Source organism: Neofelis nebulosa, chromosome 1, assembly GCF_028018385.1.
Source record: "Neofelis nebulosa isolate mNeoNeb1 chromosome 1, mNeoNeb1.pri, whole genome shotgun sequence".
Lineage (NCBI taxonomy): Eukaryota > Metazoa > Chordata > Mammalia > Carnivora > Felidae > Neofelis > Neofelis nebulosa.
The window spans coordinates 95,786,447-95,808,154 of record NC_080782.1 but is presented as its reverse complement, the minus strand read 5'-3'; the positions used below and the strand labels follow the sequence as shown (position 1 = coordinate 95,808,154).

The 21,708-nt window shown below is 36.1% G+C and overlaps 1 protein-coding gene across 8 annotated transcripts in view; it reads left to right on the top strand.

Annotated features, from left to right (window-relative positions):
- The window catches only part of FAM151B (family with sequence similarity 151 member B), a 40,289-nt gene that overhangs the window by 9,823 nt on the left and 8,758 nt on the right, over window positions 1-21,708 (top strand). For 3 of the 8 annotated variants that reach the window (XR_009261222.1, XM_058728533.1, XM_058728541.1), the window contains exons 4-5: window positions 3,211-3,428; window positions 6,440-6,575. Coding sequence is in view for 5 of the 8 variants with exons in the window: in XM_058728533.1 (XP_058584516.1) it covers window positions 3,211-3,428; window positions 6,440-6,575 (354 nt within the window). In the remaining 3 variants the exon portion in view is untranslated. Of the gene's footprint in view, window positions 1-3,210; window positions 3,429-6,439; window positions 6,576-16,059; window positions 16,183-19,827; window positions 19,887-21,038; window positions 21,589-21,708 lie in introns of those variants that run through there. The other 5 variants (XM_058728524.1, XM_058728565.1, XR_009261236.1 and 2 more) reach the window with 4 other exon arrangements.

The following is a 21,708-nucleotide window of genomic DNA, read 5'->3' as shown; positions in this document are numbered from 1 at the left end:
TTTTGTAATATTTACAAATTTGTTACATGTTCCAGGCTAGGAACATGGTATGTTATTCTTTCAGGTATACATTATATATTGCTGTTGGGCCAAGTTCATCCTCAGTCTTTTTTTTCTTTTTTTTTCCAAAAATGTTATGACTTTTCCTTGATATTTACTCTTCCAGAAGAATTTTATATTTATTTTATTCTATTTTAGAGAGAGAGAGAGAGAGATTGTGGGTGGGGGAGAGGGGCAGAGGGAGAGAGAGAGAATCTCAAGCAGGCTCCGTGTGGTGCTTGCTACGGGGTTCTATCCCACAACCCTGGCATAGCTACTGGAGCCGAAACAAAGAGTTAGATGCTCTACTGACTGAGCCACCCAGGCGACCCCAGAAGAATTTGATAATTGTTTCGTCAAATTCCAGAAAATACAAAACTACAACAACAAAAACTTTTATTTTCCTTAGTAAGATTTTATGTTTTTTTTAAATATAGGTTTTGTTTTTCTTATTTAAATTTCTGATAAGGGGAAGTGGCATTACAATAATCTATATTAGCAATAATTAAAATATTTACATATAAAAAAAGAATACATGTATTAAATTCTTGTTTCATTATGTTCTGTGTCATAGCTCCTTATGGTTAACTGCACAGTGCTTTGCACATAGTAGACACTTAATATATGTTGGTGGATTCAATCTTGGGGAGAATACGCTGAGATTGTATATTATCTGATGGGAAACCATTATTCAACAGCCCTATATTATTTTACTAAATTGAGAAAGTCTAAGACTCTCCCTCCTGAATATAAACTAGAAATTAGTGTTTAACACAACCTCCAAAGACACCAGATTTCTTAAGAAACCAGAATTCTTTCTGGAAAAAGAGATGTTGCCAGAGGTACATAGATTAGTTTAGGTTTTCCTCCAGATCCACCCATGAAGAGCAGAACCCCACAGTAACTTGGCTTCTCCTGTAGGCCTTGAAAAACAAGCTTTGGAGGCGCAGCTGCAAGTTGCTTGGTACCAAAAATAGGGGTGCCAGATCTCAGAATTGTGGTTTTAACATGGCCCTGATACTGTTTAAGGCAGAAAGCATTTAGGACAGAGAAATGACAGTCTCTAAATTAAAGTCTGCTAGGTCCAGCATTAGAGTTTATTACACTAAAATCTAGGGCCTCCATTTCAGGGCAAGAAGAATAAGCAAAAAGCAGCTCACAACATGGGGGCAGAGTAAAGAAAGACTGGGGGCTGGTTTTCAATGGTTTTAGTGAACAGTATCCTTGCTCACTAATTAATTGGACCTAATAAATAATGAGGTTATCAGTTTCTCCCGTTACAGTAAGAGGCCTGAAAGGAGTGAGGTGAAGAATGGTAGAAGTATAGGCAGGAGGAGTCCAGTCCATTAAGAAAGTTGTAATGTGAGGAGAGGGTACTGAATGTTCTTCCCTCTGACAGGCATTTCCCAGAATCTTAGCCTCCCATTGTAGTATTCACTAAAAGCTAATTTTCTTTTTAAATTTTTATTTAAATTCTAGTTAGTTAACATACCTTGCAAAAATGGTTTCGGGAGTAGAATTCAGTGATTCATCAGTTACATACAACACTCAGTACTCATCATAACAAGTGCCTTCCTTAATGCCCATCACCCATCTATACCATCCTTCACTCACCTCCTTCCATCAACCCTCAATTTGTTCTGTCATTAAGAGTCTCTTGTGGTTTGTTTTCCTCTCTTCTCTTTTCCCCCCCTCCCCTATGTTCATCTGTTTTAGTTAAATTCCACAGGTGAGCGAAATCATATGGTATTTGTCTTTCTCTGTTTGACTCTTTCATTTAGCATAACATACTCTAGCTCCATCCACGTTGTTGCAAATGAGAAGTTTTCATTCTTTTGGATAGCTGAGTAATATTCCATGGTATGTATACCACATCTTGCTTATCTGTTTGTCTGTCAGTGGACTTTTGGGCTCTCTCCATAGTTTGACTATTGTTGGTAATGCTGCTGTAAACATTGGGGTGCATGTACATCTTCGAACCTGTATTTTTGTATCCTTTGGTAAATACCGAGTAGTGCAATTGCTGGATCATAGGGTAGTTCTATTTTTAACGTTTTGAGGAACCTCCATACTGTTCTCCAGAGTGGCTGCACCAGTTTGCATTCCCCCGAACAGTGCATAAGGGTAAAGCTAATTTTCTTAGAAGCAAACTTAAAGGTTCAGAAGAGATTCAGAAGTATAAGTAGTGTTGTAGTTCAGTAAAGTTATATATATTCTTAAAAAGTAAAATTTATGTAGGCTGATTGAAACCTTACTGTTTTAAAACCTATAGATGTCAGAATGGATGTAGAGAAGAAAAGAGTGAAGCTGCTTTTTTATTTAAAAGTAACTGAAATATAGTTGTCTCTAGTTTTAAGAAAAGATGCTTGTTTTTAATTTATTTTTAAATGTTTATTTATTTATTTTGAAAGAGAGATGGGGAGAGGGCAGAGAGAGAGAGGGAGAGAGAGAATCCCAAGCAGGCTCTATGTTGTCAACACAGAGCAAGATCAACTTACGAACCATGAGATCATGACCTGAGCTGAAATCAAGTCACATGGTTAACAGACTGAGCCACCCAGGCACCCCCAAAAAAGATGCTTATGAAATGAAAATGAAATCTGTAAAAGTTTTAAGAAAATATTATAATTTTACACTTTGCAATCAGTTTTAGAAACATGTTTATGCATCCAAATTTATAAGAATATGTGAAGGAAAAGAGGCTCTTTTCTCTGAGGTCATGAGCCAATATTAAAGACACAGTGCTTGGGTACACATTAGGTATTTTAATAAATGTGAATTTTCAGATTATAAATGTATCTAATTTTAAATCTTGTGTATACATTCTCTTATGAGTGAATATTTGTGTATTTTCTGAAATTATTTTATACTGAGTGATCCTAATACAGAGATTTGAAACCTCAGTCTGTCTACAAATAGTGACATTATTCGTACATTTATAGTACCTTTCAGGTACCTTCATGAATAATAAGTATAAATCAACGTTTTGAGATGTGGAATATGTTAACTTTCCCCTCTGGTTCTATGTGATCTTTGAATTTATTTAACTTAGGCATTATTGTATTATACTTTTACTAGGAAGTTGAGAACATTGAAAACAGTAGTCTCAAAGAACTTCTTTTTATTTTTACTTTAGGAATGTATCTTATTGACAGCAAACTATATTTTTAGTCTAGCAGCTGTGGAACCATCCATGATGCTCCTGGAAAATGTGAAGAGGCATCTGCAGCGTCCTGTGTGGATTAATGCTGATATTCTTCCTGGTCCAAATGGAAATAGCAGAGTAGTGGATGCAAAACCTTTTATAGACACAGTGACATCCTTCTTTCCAGATGTGACGTTTTCCCTGGGTTGGACAACAGGATGGCATCCTGAGAAAGTCAATGAAGGTAATAATTTTTAAAATGTATTTCTTTTTGATCAAATGAAAATCTACTTGAAATCTAAAAATAACACTTCTCAGTACAAAACCAAAAACTTATTCCATAATCTAAGAGTCTAATGGAGAGAAAGGTCTGGTCCTAAAGGCATCTGTATGACTCTTCTTTCTTTTATTTCATATAGACACTGCATTCATTGGTGATATTCTGTTACCAAACTTCTATGGGAAATATTTATTTACAAGGTCTAGATTAACAAAAACTGCCTCTTTATAAATTTTAAACATATCCTGAGTTGTCTATTTGAACTTGGAAAACATAATATACTCTTTTTACCTTGGAGCAAACTTCCTATGTCAGATGAAAGATAAAGAAGTAGTAACAAAAACTTAGCCAGTGATGTGAGGCCAGAAGTAAGGGGAGTGTGGTTGAAGAGCACAAGTTCTGTTCTGTAGACAGTGGGAGGCCCTTAAAAGTAGTTTGCTAGAACTTTGGCACCCTCATGTTCTCTTTGGTTGGACAGGGGAGTGAGAGGCCATGAGACTCTCCTCTAGTCCAGTCCCTTCTTTCCTTTCACCTTTTCCCTTCAGGATGGACCTGACATTCACATTATTTTCCCTGGTTGAAACTGACTATGCTATTTGGGTTCATCTTTCTATTTCTTCATACATACCTAGGTAGTGATTTCCAGATAAACAGTTCTCAAGAACCATGAGATCAGGACCTGACGGGAGATCAAGAGTCAGATGCTCAAGCAACCGAACCACCCAGGCGCCCAGAGATTTAGTCTTTATCCTGTGTTCAGGGCATTCGTTTTTTTACTTATTTGCATTTATTGTTTTCAGATGTTAACTTTTTAGCCCAACGTAAGATTAGAGTAACTGCTATCAAGTGAGTAGTGACATTTAGGTTTAACCCCCTGGTCCAACAGTTAATAAGATTGAGAGAAAAAGCAATATGCTTTAACTTAATTCTAATTCTTTAATTCATTTTAATTTTATTAATTTCATTAAAGAATATTGCTTATAATTCAAAGTGTTTAAATAAGGTAAACTATAAACAGTTTAGTAACTTCCTTACTGATTCCAATTCCTTTTATCACTGTTTAGTATAATTCTGGCTTAACCTGATCCTTGAACTGAATAATACCATATCTGGGTTTGAAGTCATTGTGGTGTTGAATGTCTCCAGGCTACTTTTCTTTCACTGTCCTCTTGTCATTACCAACATGCACTTTATGCTCCCTTACTTGTTATTTCACAGATTTAGAAAAGTGAGTTAAAAGTTTATAGTCATGTAAATATAGCTTTTGTTAGCAGTCCCTTTTTCTAATTAAAAAGATATAGGGGCACCTGGGTGGTGCAGTTGGTTAAGTGTCTAACTGTTGATCTCAGCTCAGGTCATGATCTCACAGTTTGTGAATTCGAGCCCCACATCGACCTCTATGCTGATGGTCCATAGCCTGCTTCAGATTCTGTCTCTCTTTCTCTCTGCCCCTTCCCCACTTGTGCTCTTTATCTGTCTCTCAAAATACATAAATAAATAAACAAACAAAAATTTAAAAAACGATAGTTTTTCATATTTTTCAGGAAAGCAGAACTTTCCCCTTTTTTCATAAGGAGTTTAGCTGCTAAACTAACATATTTACTTAGGCTTTCTGTAAAATGTTCCTGTATTGACCAATACTTTTTACAGCCTGCTTTTGATAGAGTTTAGTGTTATTTAAAAAATAGAAAATTTTTTTCTGAAGCTTTTATAAATAGGCAAGTGTGTTTTCCACAATGTCTTAATAAGATTTAAAATGCATGTATGAAAGTCATTTTTACCACTATTTCTACTTTAGGTAAAATGTCTAAATAATTTGGACTAGCCAAAAAACAACCATGAAGATAATTATTACTTAAAATTTTTTAAATGTTTTATTTATTTACTTTGAGAGAGAGAGAGAGAGAGAGAGAGAGAGAGCATGCACAAGTGGGAAAGGGGCAGAGAGAGAGGGAGGAAGAGACAATCCCAATCAGGCTCCACACCACCAGTGCAGAACCCAGTGTGGGGCTTGAACCCATGAACTGTGAGATCATGACCTGAGGTGAAATCAGACTCTTAGTCAACTGAGCCACCCAGGTGCCCCGATAATTATTAATTAAACGTCTAGTACCTAGCAGCCATCTTTCTCTTGGAAAAGAATACTTAATTACACATGGAAAATATAAGTTTATAGAGAATATTAACGATGCAGATATACCTATGGGAAGAGCTTTAGAATCTTTAAGGTATAGTGTCAAAATTTGCTTTTTTTGTGCTTGAGAGATTAGTAAAACCTTTTTTTTTTTTAATGTTTATTTATTTATTTTTTTAGAGAGAGACAGAGTATGAGCAGGGGAGGGGCAGAGAGAGAAGGAGACAGAATCTGAAGCAGGCTCCAGGCTCTTAGCTGTCAGCACAGAGCCTGATGTGGGGCTTGAACTCATGAATCGTGAGATCATGACCTGAGCCGAAGCTGGACGCTTAACCGACGGAGCCACCCCGGTGCTCCATAAAACCTTCTTAATATTTTAATGTTTTGTTAAATTTTCTCTTGGTCAGTTGTGGCATGATTTTAGAATTAATTTTTTGTCTACATTTTCCACTGAAAATTTTTTCATGTATTAAGTGGTTTTTTAAGTCACTCTGTATCCAAATGGAAATTTTTATAAATTATCTGTGAATTTACCTATTTATAAGTAATTTAACTTAGTTCCTTATTTTTTAAATAAGTTTTATGTATTTATATATTTTGAGAGAGAGACAGAGTGAGTGGGGGAGGGGCAGAGAGAGAGGGAGACAGAGAATCCCAAACAAGCTCCTCACTGTCAGCAGGGAGCCGGATGCAGGGCTCAAACTCACAAAACCTGGAGATCATGACTTGAGCTGAAACCAAGACCCATAACCAACTGAGCCACCCAGGCTCCCCTAGTTTCTTATTTAATTGACTTTCAGTATTCCAGTTAGAAAAATGGAATTTCTTTCTTTAATTTCAGGTTACAGTTGGACAATGGTGAAAGAAATGGAATATATATGTAAGGACCTAAATCTGCCTGTAACATTTCCTGTGAGAGCAGCATTAGTTAGGCAGTCTTGTTCTCAGTTACTCTGGCTGTTAAAGAAATCAAACAGGTATGTATAAGTTTAACAATGTAGGATGTGCATGTGAGTGCATGTGTAAGAGAGACAGAAAGAGGATGAAAACTGATTATGTAGACAGTGTGTATGAGAAAAAGATAGAATGAGCCCCAATTGTGAAGCAAGCAGATTCCCTCACTAGAATGAAACTCTCAGTTAACCTTAACTTATATAACATCATGTCTTTCACCTCTGTTCCTTACCAAAGTTTTTGAACACTGTAGGTGCCCAGTAAATGTCCTTTTTAAATGATGTTATACATTCTCAAAAAGTTGAAAGAGGATAAAATATTTTCTCTTTGAATTCTATCCTAATTTCACAAGTTTTTTCTGTATCAAAATTTTATCTTTTTAATATGTAATAAAAATTAGTTGAACCACTATTAAATATTAAAGTATACTATAAAGATACAAATATTGAAACAACTTTGATACTATCTTTTTAATATACTTGTCAGTAGAACAGCAGGGAAAACCCAGAAATAAACCTAAATCTATCATGGAACTTAGTTTAGGAGAAGCTGGCATTTCAAATCATTGGAGTAAAAGTTTAGTGTAGTGTTGGGAAAATAGGCCAACTCTGCAGAAAAGGCAAAACTGGCACTGCTCCTTAATCTTTTTTCCAGTAAATTCCAGGTGAATTAAATACTTGAAAATCAAACATTAAATACATAAAGAAAAAGAGTGATGTTTTATATAGTTTCAGAAAGGAGAAGATCTTTCTTAGTAAGGCACAGAATCTAAATGCTATTGCTGACACAAAGTTACCAGAGAGAGAACTCTAATACATATCTATTTTAAAAAATAGAGTTTTATTTGAGCCCAAATTAGGACAGCTACCTGGGAAACACAATATTCACAGGGATGAAAGTGCTCCAGAGAATGAACATGTTTACAGGGTATATACTTTTTAACATCTTGTAAAAGCTCAAAAGATTATAGATTAGCGTATAGGCAGGAATCATGTGTTTTAAACATCATCAAATGCAGGGAGTAGAGGCATTGATCAATATCTCAAGGACAAGATGGTTTTCCTTTAGGCTGCTCATTTACAAAGCAGATGTATAATGCATGCCTGGCAGGCCATAAATCAGGCTTTTGGTTTGAACAAAGTTTCTGTACAGTCGTGCTGACTTAGAAGGAAATTTAAAATGGTTGCCCTTCAGAGTCCTTTAGAGAGTTTTTCCCTTCATAACTATAAAAGGAGAGCTTGATACATTTGAATACATAAAAATGGAAAGATTCTGGTAAAACTATCCTTGATGCATATGTTAGACTGATGTAAAGAATTCTAATAAAGAATTTTCCCAACTCATCCAGAAAAAACTCAGTTTGGTAATTTACTATATTAGAGTAAGGGAATCAGATACTCATACATTAAAGAAGTATTCACATTCCTGTGGATAGTGAATTTTTACTAAATACCTGTTCAGTTTCTGTGAAAATGATCTTGTTTTTTTCCCCAATATCTATTAATAAAATAAATTATGGCACTATTTCATAATATTGAATTATCTTCACATTTCCAGAATAAACCCCATTTGATCATGATATATTCTTTTAATATGCTGCTGAATTTTATTGATAAATTTTAGTTAGGAGGTTTGCATTTGAAAGTGAGACTGGTCTGTAGCTTTTTTTCTTTCTCAGTTTTAGGTATAAATGTCATGTGCATTTCAATAAAAAAGCTAAGAACCATTCCTTTTTCTTTGTTCTGGGATATTAAAAAAAACAACATTGAGGGGCACCTGGATGGTTCAATCAGTTAAGACAACTTCTTGATCTCGGCTCAGGTCATGATCTCATGGTTCCTGAGGTCCAGCCCCGAGTTGGGCTCTGCGCTGACAGTGCAGAGCCTGCTTGGGATTGTTTTTCCCTCCCTTTCCCCCTCCCCCACTCACTCTGTCTCCCAAAATAAATAAATAAACTTAAAAAAAAATAAAACAAAACATTGAAATGGCCTGTACCTGATTTGGTAAACAATCCAAACCTAGTGTTTTGAGAAAAGATTAACTTGTACAACCTTTTTATTATATGGTAAGTGGTCCCTTGATTTTCTGTCTTCTGGGGGGCCAATTTTGATATACTGAATTTTTCTAGAAAATTATTAATTTCACCCAGGTTTTGAAGTTTATTTATTCACAGATGGCTCAAATAGCTTCGCATTCTTTTAATTTCTTCTGTTGGAGAGGAAGTATTCCTCTTTCCTTTAAGGTCCTTCTAGCTGGACTAAATAAATTGATGTGACAGAGAACAGCCGGAGAAAATCAAATTTAATAGCATACTTATGGGGAATCTACACAGACATTGAAAATCTAAAGACTGTGAGGCAACCGCAGGCTTATAGGAGCTGAGGAGGAGGGTAGGGATCTGAGGATACAAAGGGTCTTGAGAAAGACCATTAGTAGGAAGGTAGATGTTTGAAAAATAAATGTTACCCTATTATGTACATAAGTTTCCCAACTTGTGCTCCGTTTTTCTCTCTCTCAAAAATAAACATTAAAAAATTAAAATATTCATGATATATTATTTGGTACATATTCACATCTCTTTTATCTTAATGAAGAATTAATTATTAAAGAGGGGTCATATACTGTCCAGGGCCTGGCCCTTCAGGAGGTGTTTTTTGGAGAGTGTGACTTGCTCTCTGTTGTTGTGACTTTGGTTATTTTATTTCCCTAGTCGTAGTGATGTTTTGGACCATCCACCAGGTGGGCTTTGATTTGTTCCTTGAAGTAGCCCTGTAAAGGAAAACAAACAGACAAACAGGAAACAAAAACACACATATCAAACAAACAAAAACAAAAAACCTAAAAACTAAAAACAATCCAAAAGCAAAAAACCAGAAACACCAGCTACAAGTAAAGAACAGGGTGGAGGCGATGCTGATGGAAGAGCAAATAGAAATGACAGGGGCGGAGAAAAAGAAAAAATAAACATTGACCAGGCAGAGGGACTAAAAGCCTTAATCCAGAGAGAGAGAAAAGGAAAATAAGAAAGGAGGCAGGGAAAAAGAAAGGAAGATAAAGTTACCCAGACAGAGAAACTATACGGCTTGATTATTCCAGAGAGAGAGAAAGGAGTGTAAAGAAGGAGGTGTAGAACATGTATCAAGAGAATGGATTAAATATGTCTGTTTAAACAAACCAATAACCAAAGTACCCAGCCTACAGGAGGGAAGAGATAAGAGGGAGAAATGGGTCGGGGGGAGAATATATCTAAATAACAAGAATTGTTCTAGAATTAATCCAGGCTACGCAATAGCACTGGTCTGGAGGATGGAGCCGTCTGGTTCCACAGCGTCAATCCCACTCCAAAAGATATGCAGTTACCCAGCGTTGGAGAGGCATGGTTTGCTGTAGGCTGGTCCCACCTCCACTGTGGGCTCCGCAGACGAATAGCTGAGGCCCCACCTTGGCGGTGGTGGGAAGAAAAATGGCGGTTCCCAGTCTCGTCTCCATGACCCCGTGTGTCAAATCACTCCTTTGGAGCCATCCTCACTGTGCCGTGGGTGCAGACGAGACTGTCTCACTCCGCTGACTCCTTTGCCCTGGGGGCTTGGCTGGGAGTTAAACTCCCGCTCAGTGCGCCCCAGTACTGGGTAAGCACCTCCCCATACGAGGTCCCAGCTGGTTTTGTCCTGTGCCGGAATCCTTCAGGGGAGGGAACCGGTTTCTCCTGCTGCAGACTGCACCCCGATCTACCGCTGAACCCGGGTGGCTCCCCTCTTCCCCAGGTGTGCGAGCGGGGCAGCGGGCCCCAATCCAAAGATGGAACCTGCAGTTAGAGATCCTCTAACCTGCAGTTAGAGATGGGACCCCTCTCCATCCCAGTCCAAGGTTTTTTTCCCTTGTCCAGATACAGCCCTACGCTTCCCCAGCTGCTCTTTCTCTTCCCTTTGTCTGTGGGTAGAAGGGGATCCCTCCCCTCCGTGCCTACACGGCCCGTTTTATCTCCCACAGTTCGCAATCACCCACCTATGGTCTCTCAAGTTGTCCTGATTTCTCCCTGGTAGACTCAGTCTCTTTTCCTCCCAGACTCTTCAATGAAGAGTTAATTATAAGTTTATTATTAAAAGGTCTTGGTCTGTTGATTGATATTTTACCTAAGCTCACATTGTCTTTGGCCTGAATACTTGGCCATATATTTTTTTGAAAAATAAATTTATAGTTTTATTTTTCATTCATTTTTTGAAGAGTGATTTATTGTCATTAAAAAAAATAGTTTTTAACCTATAGAAAAGTTGCAAAACACTTTCTACATCTCTGTTACCCAGATTCCCCAATTGTTAACTTTTTCCTGCATTTATTTATTATTTCTCTGTTTTTTTTTTCTATTTATATTTTTTCCTGGCATGATGCCTTGTTATCCTTAAGTACTCCTGAGTGTACTTCCTCAAGCAAAGGCAGGCTTCTATATTACTACTATGCAGCCTCCCAATCAGAAAACCAGCATTAATACAACAGTACCATGCAGTCCTCAGACCCATTCAGATTTTATCAACCATTCAAAAAAATGCTTCTTTTTTCCTTGGGGTCCAAGAAACCTTCTGAGAACATGTCTTATATTTAGTTGTCATGTCTCATCAGTCTCCTTCAGTCTGGAATAGTTCCTGAGTCTTTCCCAATCTCATACACTTGACAGTCTTAAAAAATGACAGGGCTTTTATTATGAAAGATGTTCTCAACTTGGATCAGTTCGGTATTTTCCTCATTTTTCTCATGCTTGTGTTCTTAGGAGACTTAGGTACTTTCCCTGTCCCAGTTCTCAAATTGACCACTTCTTCAAGGATAACTGCTTGATTACAGTGGCGGATAGTATTTAGAAAGTGAAATCTGGGAGTTTGGTATGATCATTGCTACTCGAGTGTCATTGCTTCTAGGACATCTCAGTGGACAGAGCTAGTAAATACTTGTCTGTGTATATGTGTGATTACAGTGTGTGTATGTGTGTGTGTATTTGTGTGTACAAACACACACCATGCATACACACACACATACACACACAACAATATATACATCTAAAACCATTTTTTTAAAGTTTATTTATTTTAATAGAGAGTGGGGATTGAGAGAGAGAGAGAATCCCGAGCAAGGTGCAGAGCCCAAGTGCAGAGCCCAGTGCGGGGCTCGATCCCATGAAACTGTAAGATCATGACCTGAGCCAAAATCGAGAGTCAGACACTTAACCAAGTGAGCCACCCAGGCACCCCTACATCTATAGCCATTTCTATGTGTATATATACATATATAAAATCCATGAGTTCATAATGAAATTCTAATTTCAACCCCAACCCCTTAGGGTTTTTTCTAGCAGTCTTTTCTTTGTTATAAATTTCTTATCAGATACTTAGATACCTGACTCCCACTAATTTAATCTAATAGCCATTTAAAAGAAGAGTTTAACTTATTTACATTATTTATAAAAAGACAGATATGTTGGTCTTGTTTGGTCTTGTTTCTGTCATTTTTTTTGAAGTAGCATACTTGTTACTTTGTATAGCATTGAAAACATTTCTTTCTTTTTTTGAGAGAGAGAGAGAGAATGGGGGAGGGGCAGAGAAAGAAGGAGAGAGAGAATCTTAAGCAGGTTCCACACTTAGTGTGGAGCCCCACTCAGGGTTCAATCTCACGACCATGAGATCATGATCGTGAGATCATAGCCTGGACTGAAGTCAAGAGTCTGACACTTAACTGAGCTACCCAGTCACTCCTGAAAATACTTCACTGTAGCTGTTTCCTTTGCTTTGTATTTTAATTTTAATAATTTGTGAGGTTCATTTTTCCCTTTTGATTATTCATGACTGTAATTTCCATAAAGTATGCTTAATCTGCTTCTTTAAAGGTACCTGTTAATTTCTTCCTGTGAACAATAATAAAATTAGTGTACTTCTTTACCCCTTTCACCTAATTTTGACTGTACTCTCTTTTATTGTCAACTTTGAACTTTATAGTCAATGGTAAATTGGCTGTCTATAAAATTCTTGGCTCACAGTGCCTTTCCTTGAGGATTTTGAAAACATTGCTCCTCTGGTTTCTACTGAGTGTTGATGTGGCAAAGGTTGAAGCCAGTCTGATTTTTTTTTTTTCCTCTTTTAAGTGTCTTGATTTGGCAGGAGTTATTGGGGGACAACTGAATGTAGAAAGTGTTGTTTTCAGTATATAGATTAAAATGTCTTTTCTGGAATATATCTGTGAATTATATTTTGAAATACTTGTTTTATTTTATTTGTAAACTAAGTTTTCTCTTTCAGGGATTCTAGTTATGAATATTTAGATCTCTGTTGCCTATCTTTGGCATCTATTATTTTCTCTTTAGTCTTTCTTTGCTTTTTATTTATTTGGATTTTATTTTTCTTGATTTTATAATTTGTCTTCTATATCTCTTACAATATTTTCCACAATGCCTGTTTTTCCTCGTATATCTTCAGACTTCACTTTATTTCTATAATAGTATTAATTCTTTATTTCTTTCCTATAATCTGCCAATTAATGTTTTATTATGTCTTCGGTACCATCTTGCAACCTCTTCCATAGCTCATATCTCTGCTTTGTGCTCTTTCTTCAAAGAAGCAGTTGCATCATTTAAAAAATGTTGGTTATGGCTTTCATCTGCCTTGATGGTTTTCTTTAAATTTTACATATATTTCAGCTATCTGATAGTTTTTTATTTTGTTACTTTTTAATTTTTTTTTTAAGTTTATTTATTTTGAGAGAGAGTGAGCCCACGAACAGGGGAGGGGCAGAGAGAGAGGGAGAGAGAGAATCCCAAGCAGGCTCTGAACTGTCAGTGCTGAGCCCGACATGGGACTCAAGCCAATTAACTGAGCTGAAATTAAGAGTCAGACGTTTAACTGACTGAGCCACCCAGGTACCCATATCTGACAGTTTTTTTAAAGATGATGTTTTTATTTCTTCATCTGCCATTTATTTATCCTTATTATTTTCTTATACTCTTGTACTTCTCCTTATTTTATTTTGATTACTGCAGTTTATTTTTTTTACTTTTTAAAGTTTATTTATTTATTTGGTGTGGAGAGGGGCAGAGATGGAGAGAGAGAGAATCCCAAGTAGGCTCCGTGCTGTCAATGCAGAGTCCAATGTGGGGATTGAACCCAAGAATCGTGAGATCATGACCTCAGTTGAAGTTGAATGCTTAACTGACTGAGCCACCCAGGTGCCCCAATTGCTGCATTTTAGAGAAAGTCATTTTTTTTTTTTTTCTGGACAGGCTACTTGCCCAAAGTGCATATTGCAGAGGAATTAAAACTATGCTTCTTATGACCAGAGAGTTTTATGTGTGAGTGTGTTTAGCCTTTAACGTTTCCCAGTGAATAGAGGTAGGCAGTTGTGGTATCTCTAAGTAGAATCTTTTATCTATTGCTTATATTTAAAATTTTGAGTTTCCACAGGACTAAATAGTCTGATGTGCACAACTGTGACTTTTCTGTGTTAACTCTTTCCTTGTTTCTATAACTTCTTGGGACCAAACCTACCCCAAGAAAGCCTCCATTTGTAGCTCAGGGATGCCATTCCCACTGTTGCAAAGTGTTTAGGTAGAGTCTGCCCCTCATCTAGAAGTGTCTTTGGTAGGCTTTCTCTGTAATCTACAGACATGGGCAAATTCTCTTCACTTCCTTACATACTCATCTGGCTTTAATCTCTGTTGCTGTTGGAAACTTTTCACCTGTTTTATAATTTTTAGTTTCAGTTCTTTCTTAATTTCATTGAAGATGGGGTTTCTATTTTCATTCTTTTGTTCTTTTTGCTGCCCCTGGGTAATTCCTAGGAGGAAAAAGAGGCAGTGCTGACTTTAGGCTGCTATGTTCAAATAAGAAGTTTCTACCTCCTATGTCTTTTATTACTACTACCTCAGTTTTCTCACGTTCTCTCTATGAAGTCATTTTCTTTCCTAAAATTTCTCATTTGAATATTGCACTCTGTTCAAGTCAAATTCTTATTTTTTAAGATTACTTTATTTATTTTGAGAGAGAGAGAGTGACCAGGAGAGGGGCAGAGAGAGAGGGAGAGAGAATTCCAAGCTCCGTGCTGTCAGCACAGAGCCTGACTTAGGGCTGGACCTCACAAAGTGTGAGGTCATGACCTGAGCCAAATATCAAGAGTCAAACGCTCAACCCAACCATATTCAAGTCAAATTCCTAAACTCTATAATTAAGTACTCATATTTACCCCCTTCAGTTTGAAACTCCCTTGTGTTTGGCTCCATGGCATTGCACCAGATGGATTTATCTACTTCTCTGTCTAGTTCTCTTTTGTTTTGTTTATTTTTGTTGAATTGTTTTTGCCTGTTTCTAATTTTGGAATTCTCTTAACGACATTTTTTTTTTTTTTTGAGAGACAGAGAGAGACAGAGCATGAACAGGGGAGGGGCAGAGAGAGAGAGAGAGGGATACACAGAATCCAAAGCAGGCTCCAGGAAGCCTGATGTGGGGCTTAAACCCATGAATGCAAGATCATGACCTGAGCTGAAGTCAGACGCTCAACCGACTCAGCCACGCAGGTGCCCCTCTTAACAACATTTCTTTCACAGTCTTTTTTAAATATGAAAGGTAAAATAGCAAAGCTTTAATGGAATATATCACTAGAGAATATCTTCATAACATTGGGGATGGGAAGGGATTCTTTTTTTTGTTTAATTTTTTTATAACATTTATTTATTATTGAGAGACAGACACAGAGCGTGAGCAGGGGAGAGGCAGAGGGAGGGGGAGACACAGAATTGGAAGCAGGCCTCAGGCTCCAAGCTGTCAGCACAGAGCCCGACACGGGGCTCGAACTCACAAACTACGAGATCATGGCCTGAGCCGAAGTCGGTCACCCAACCAACTGAGCCACCCAGGCCCCGAGAAGGGATTCTTAAGATATAAAAATCACTAGCCATAAAGAATATGTTTGAGTAATTTGAATACATTAAAATTCAGAAATTGTTCCTGTCAAAAGATACCATGAAGAACATGAACAGATTAGGCACAGAGTTGGGGAATATTTTTGTATCTCAAAAGGGCTCTAATAGAGAATATACAAAGAAGTATATATTCTATTATTTGTATGTCACAATTTATTTGTTTTATTATTGAATGACATTTGGATTGTTTCATGGTTTTGACTGTTACAGGGATTGCTGCTGTGAACATACACACACACGCATGCACACACACACACACACACACACACACACATCCTGGTGTACATATGCCTACATTTATAAAGGTTGTATAGGGAGGGAATATCTAGGAATAGAATTTCTAGGTCATAGAGTATTCATAGCTTCTACTTTAGTAGATAATGCTAAACCGTATTCTAAAGAAAATGGATTAACTGCAGCTACATGTTTCAACTTGGAGAAATTTCACAAACTATATTCAGTAAAAGAACTAAGACCAAAAAATATTATATACCATATGATTCCATTTACATAAAAATAAGTAACAGGCAAAAATTGAACTGTACTTTTTACAGATGGATATATAGCCAGTAAATAAAGAAAAACAAGAAAATGGCTACCACCAAGGTCAAGGTTGTGAGGTCTCCAGGGGAGAGGAGAGGTTGTGATAGCACAGTGACATACAGGTACTTCCCAAGGTAGTGATGGTGATGGTGTGCTCTCTTTCTTGATTTGTGTTTTGGTTACACTGGAGTTCATTATATAATAATTTGTTAAAATTCATATTTATGGTTTTATGGGTTTTTCCTATATATTTCATAATGAAAAGGGCTTAAAAAATAAAACCTGAGAACTGATTTGAATGAACATAATTTAAGGTACCCTTAGGCAATTTGTCTTCCTATTTCACTTTAAATATAATAGAGGGAGGATTAAAAGAGGTACAGTAACTTTGTAGAGCTCTTTTTTTAATCTAAATCCATATCTGTGTCACCATAGTGTTCAAATAAAGTAATAGATGCCATTTTAGCAAAAATATAGGGTTTTTAAAGTATTTTTCCAGTTTTATTAGAAATAATTGAAATACATCAATATATACACCATGATAGTTAGATTTACATTTATTGTGAAATGATTATCATAATAGGTTCAGCAAACCTTTATCTTCTCATATAAATACAGTAAAAAGAAAAAAAGGAAAAGGAAAAAATTCCCCTTGTGATGAGGACTCTTAGGATTTACTCTCAGGGCACCTGGGTGGCTCAGGTGATTTAGCATCCTACTCTTGATTTCAGCTCAGGTCATGATCTCCCAGTTCATGGGATCAAGCCCTGCATTGGGATCTGTGTTACAGCGTGGAGCCTGCTTGGGATTCTCTCTCTCCTCTCTCTCTACTCCTCCCCCTGTTTGTGCTCTCTCTTTCTCTCTCTCTCTCTCAAAATAAATAACCTTTTTTTTGTAAAAAAAGGATTCACTGTCTAAACACTTTTCCTATGTAATCATACAGCAGTGTTAACTCTACTCATCATTTTGTACATTACATCCTTAGTATTTATTTATCTTATAACTGGAAGTTTATACCTTTGACCACCTTCCTCTATTACCCCTTCCCCACCCTCGACCCCTGGTAACCACAAGACTGATCTCTTTTTCTGTGAAGGTTTTGTTTTTCTTTTAGATTCTACATATAAGTTAGATTGTACAGTACTTCTTTTCCTGTCTAACTTGCTTTACTTAGCATAATGCCTTCAAAGTCCATCCATCGTATTGCAAATGGTAGGATTTCCCCATTTTTTATGGCTGAATAATACTACATTGTATATATGTATATACTACAACTTTTTTATCCCTTCATCTATTGATGGACATGATTGTTTCAATGTCTTTGTTATTGTAAATAATGCTGATATGAACATGAGGGTGCAGATATTTTTTTGAATTGATGTTTTTGAATTGATGTTTTTGTTTCCTTTGGATATGTTCCCAGAAGTGGAATTGCTGGATCATATGGTAGTTCTATTTTTATTTTTTTGAGGGTCCTCCATACTATTTTTCATAGTGGCTGCACCAATTTATAATCCTACCAATAGTGCACAAGGGTTCCCTTTTCTTAACATCCATGCCAGCATTTGTTATCTTGCGTCTTGTTGAAGATGGCCATACTAACATGTATGAGGTGATATCTCATTGTGGTTTAGATTTACATTTCCATAATGAATAGTGATGTTGAGTATCTTTTCATTACCTGTTGGCCTTTCATATATCTTCTTTGGAAAAATGTCTTTCCCCATTTTTAAGTTGGGTTATTTGATGTTTTTTTTGCTATAATTATCGCTGTTAGTTTTTTTTTGCTGTTAGTTCTTTATGTATTTTGGATATTAACTCCTTACCTAATGTACGGTTTGCAAATATTTTTTCCCATTCCCTAAGTTGTTTTTTCAATTTGTTGCTGTGGGGAAACCTTTTTAGTTTGATTTAATCCCACCTGTTTATTTTTTATTTTGTTGCTTGTACTTTAGGTGTCATATTCAAACAATCATTACCAAGACTTATGTCAGGGAGCTTTTTTCCTATGTTTTCTTGTAGGAGTTTTATGGTTTCAGGTCTTATTTTTAAGTCTTTAACCCATTTCAAGTTAATTTTCGTGACTGGTTTAAGGTATAGGTTCAATTTCATTCTTTTCCATGTGATTATCCAATTATCCTAGTACCATATATTGAAGAGACTTTTTTTTCTCCTTTGAATATCCTTGGCTTCCTTGTCAAATACTAGTTGGCAGTTTATACTTGGGTTTATTTTTTGGCTCTTGATTCTGTTCTCTTTGTCTATTTGTCTGTTTTTATGCCAATACCACACTGTTTTGATGACTATTGCTACATAGTATAACTTGAAATCAGGAAGTATAATGCCTCCTGCTTTATTCTTCTTTTTCAAGATTTCTTTGGCTATTCAGGGTCTTTCATGGTTCCATATAAATTTTAGGAGATTTTTTTTCTACTTCTGTAAAAAATGCCATTGGAATCTTGATAGGGATTGCATTGAATCTTTTGGTGGGATTAACATCTTAATAATATTAATTCTTCCACTATGTGAAGACAGGATACCTTTCCTTTTCTTTGTGTCTTCTTTGATTTCTTTCATCCATGTCTTACAGTTTTCAGCATAAAAATTTTTCATTTCCTGGTTAAATCTATTCCTATGTCTTTTATTGTTTTGATACTGTTGTAAATGAGATCAATTTCTTTATTTCTTTTTCAGAAATTTCACTGTTAGTGTATAGAAATGCTACTGATTTTTTTTGTATGTTAATTTTGTATCCTGCAACTTTACTGAAATCATTGATTAGATCTAACAGATTTCTGGTTGAGTCTTTATACCAAATCTATGTATAAAAGTGTGTCATCTGCAAACAGAGACAATTGTACTTCTTTCTTTCTAATTCTTATAGCTTTTACTTCTTTTTCTTGCCTGATTGCTGTAGCTAGGACTTCCAGTACTGTGTTGAATAGGAGTGGTGAGACTGAGCATCCTAGTCTTGTTCCTGATCTTAGAGGAAAAGTTTTCATCCTGTCACCATTGAGTATGGTGTTAGCTGTGGACTTGTCATATATAGCCTTTATTATGTTGAGATATGTTCCTTCTGAGCCTAATTTACTGAGTTTTTATCATGAGTGGGTGGTGAATGTTGTCAAATGCTTTTTTGTACTTACTGAAATGATCATATGATTCCTTTCTTTCATTCTATTAAATGTGACATGTAACATTGATTGATTTGTGTGTGTTGAACTGTCTTTGCATCACAGAGATAAATCCCACTTGATCATGGTGTATGATCTTTTATTGTGCTGCAGAATTCAATTTGGTAGTATTTTACTGGAAATTTTTACATCTGTATTCGTCAGGGATATTGGTTTATAGATTTCCTTTTTAGTAGTGTTCTTTTCTAGTTTTGGTGTCAGGATAATGCTGATCTTGTCAAATAAATTTAGAATTGTTTCCTTCTCTTCAGTTATTTGGAAAAGTTGGAGAAGAATTGGTTTTAATTCTTTAAATGTTTAGAAAATTCACCAGTGAAGCCACCTGGTCCTGGGCTTTTCTTCATTAGGAAGTTTTTAATTACTGATTCAATTTCTTTACTAGTAATTGATCTATCCATATTTTTAATTTCTTTCTGATTCAGTCTTGGTAAGTCATAAGAAATACAGTTTGTAAAGTAATTCCTATTTGTGTGTGTGTGTGTGTGTGTGTGTATCCTCGCTTCTAGTTTAAAATTTCTTTTTGGTTTGCCACATAATGCTGCTATGGAATGAAATTCAAAATACTTTTCTCTGTTATATTTCCAGAATGATGTCACCATCCTTAAGGACAGGAATATGTCAACATAGCAAGAACATATACCTTGGTTAGATTATTTCTTATTAATAGTAGAAGAGGTGCTTTGGAGATTTCTTCCTGGATTCTGACATGTTTATGGGGAACACAAATGTGAAGCTACTTACCAGCTTTGCATTTTCTCAGTTTCTGATGCATTAGGGGTATTGTGGATTTTTTAAGAGTTTTTTTTTTAAGTTTATTTATTTTGAGAGAGAAAGAGAGTGAGAGAGAGCCTGTGCAAGGGAGGTGCAGAGAAAGAGAGAGAGAGAGAGAGAGAGAGAGAGAGAGAGAGAGAGAGAGAGAGAGAGAAAATCAATCCCAAGCAGGCTCCATGATGCTAGCACAGAGCCTGATGCGGGGCTTGATTCCATCAACTGTGAGATCATGACCTGAGCCAAAATCAAGAGTTGGATGCTTAACCAACTCAGCCACTCAGGTGCACTGTGACAAGAGTACTTTAATAGAAGTAATGTTTACTTAAAGAATATACAATTTAAGTAACATTAAAATTCTGAATAAATTCTTCACATCCATAATAAATATGCATATGTTATTATTGTTTTTTTAACTCCAGAAAAGGATCTGAATTTATTCTGTTTGGCATCCTTAGTGACATCTCTTGGCATTCTTATATCTCATATAACCTACCCCCCCGACCCCGCCACCGACCAGAAGGGAGAGCAGGGCCATTTATAAGTGAATATGAATGTTGGTAATATCAGTGGCATTTACATCTCTTCATAATCTCTTGCAGTCATGCTTTTGACTCTACCCATCCTGCTGAAAAAAAAAAAACAAGTTAGAGCTGTAGCTTTTGTGTAAGGAACATATTCCTTGATCAGCAATACAATCTCTTTAGTTTTTTTGTCCAAAATTTGGCCCATTTTCAGTGTTACCAGTCTGGGTTTCCAAAGCCATTTAACATTCCTGTAACTCAGATATAGCAGTTACCTAATTTAGCTGACAGCAATGTGAATTTTTTTTTCTCTCTAGTCCTTTTGATGTTGATGAAAGAATGAAACAGAAACTATATGTTCTAGCACTGCTAATTAATTTTTTTTGTCTGTGAATTTGGGTTAAAGATAAATGAGAGTAACTATTTTTAGGCTTATTGGAATTCCTCATCACTGTTTCTTATCTTTTACTTTTCACTGTATAATTCTGTTTTATTTTAATGCAGGTACAGCCTGACTATTTGGACTGGGAAAAATGATAACTATTCCATTGAAGATTTACTTTGCATTAGAGACCATTTTGACAAAAAACAAGTTTTCTATGACATCTTGGAACCACAAAACCATGAATTTCAACAAGCCATTGGAGTCAAAGTTAATCTCTAAGAAGATTCTTCTAAGTTATTTCATGTTTTGGTTTCATAATCCCCTGCTTTGGTCTGAACTAATTACCACATAAATTATGATGATTGACTTATTCTCCACATCATCTAATCAAAGAACACTTAGTGCTTACTTTATTAGGCATATATCCTTATGATACTGTATTTACTTAAAACATTTGGAAAGAAGAGGGGTGCCTGGGTGGCTCAGTCAGTTAAGTGTCCAACTTTGGCTTGGGTCATGATCTCACAGCTCATGGGCTCAAGCCCCATGTCAGGCTCTATGCTGACAGCTCAGAGCCTGGAGCCTGCTTCTGTCGCTCTCTGCCTCTACCCCACTCATGCTGTGTCTTTCTCTCAAATATAAATAAACATTAAAAATTTTTTAAAAAGATTTGGAAATAAGATATTTCAGTGGGTCTGTTGTAATAATAATTTAGGAAGATTATGCTTTGAAAACCTTTATAAAAATATGATTTTGATATACTGAAGGTAATTGAAAGAATTTACATGT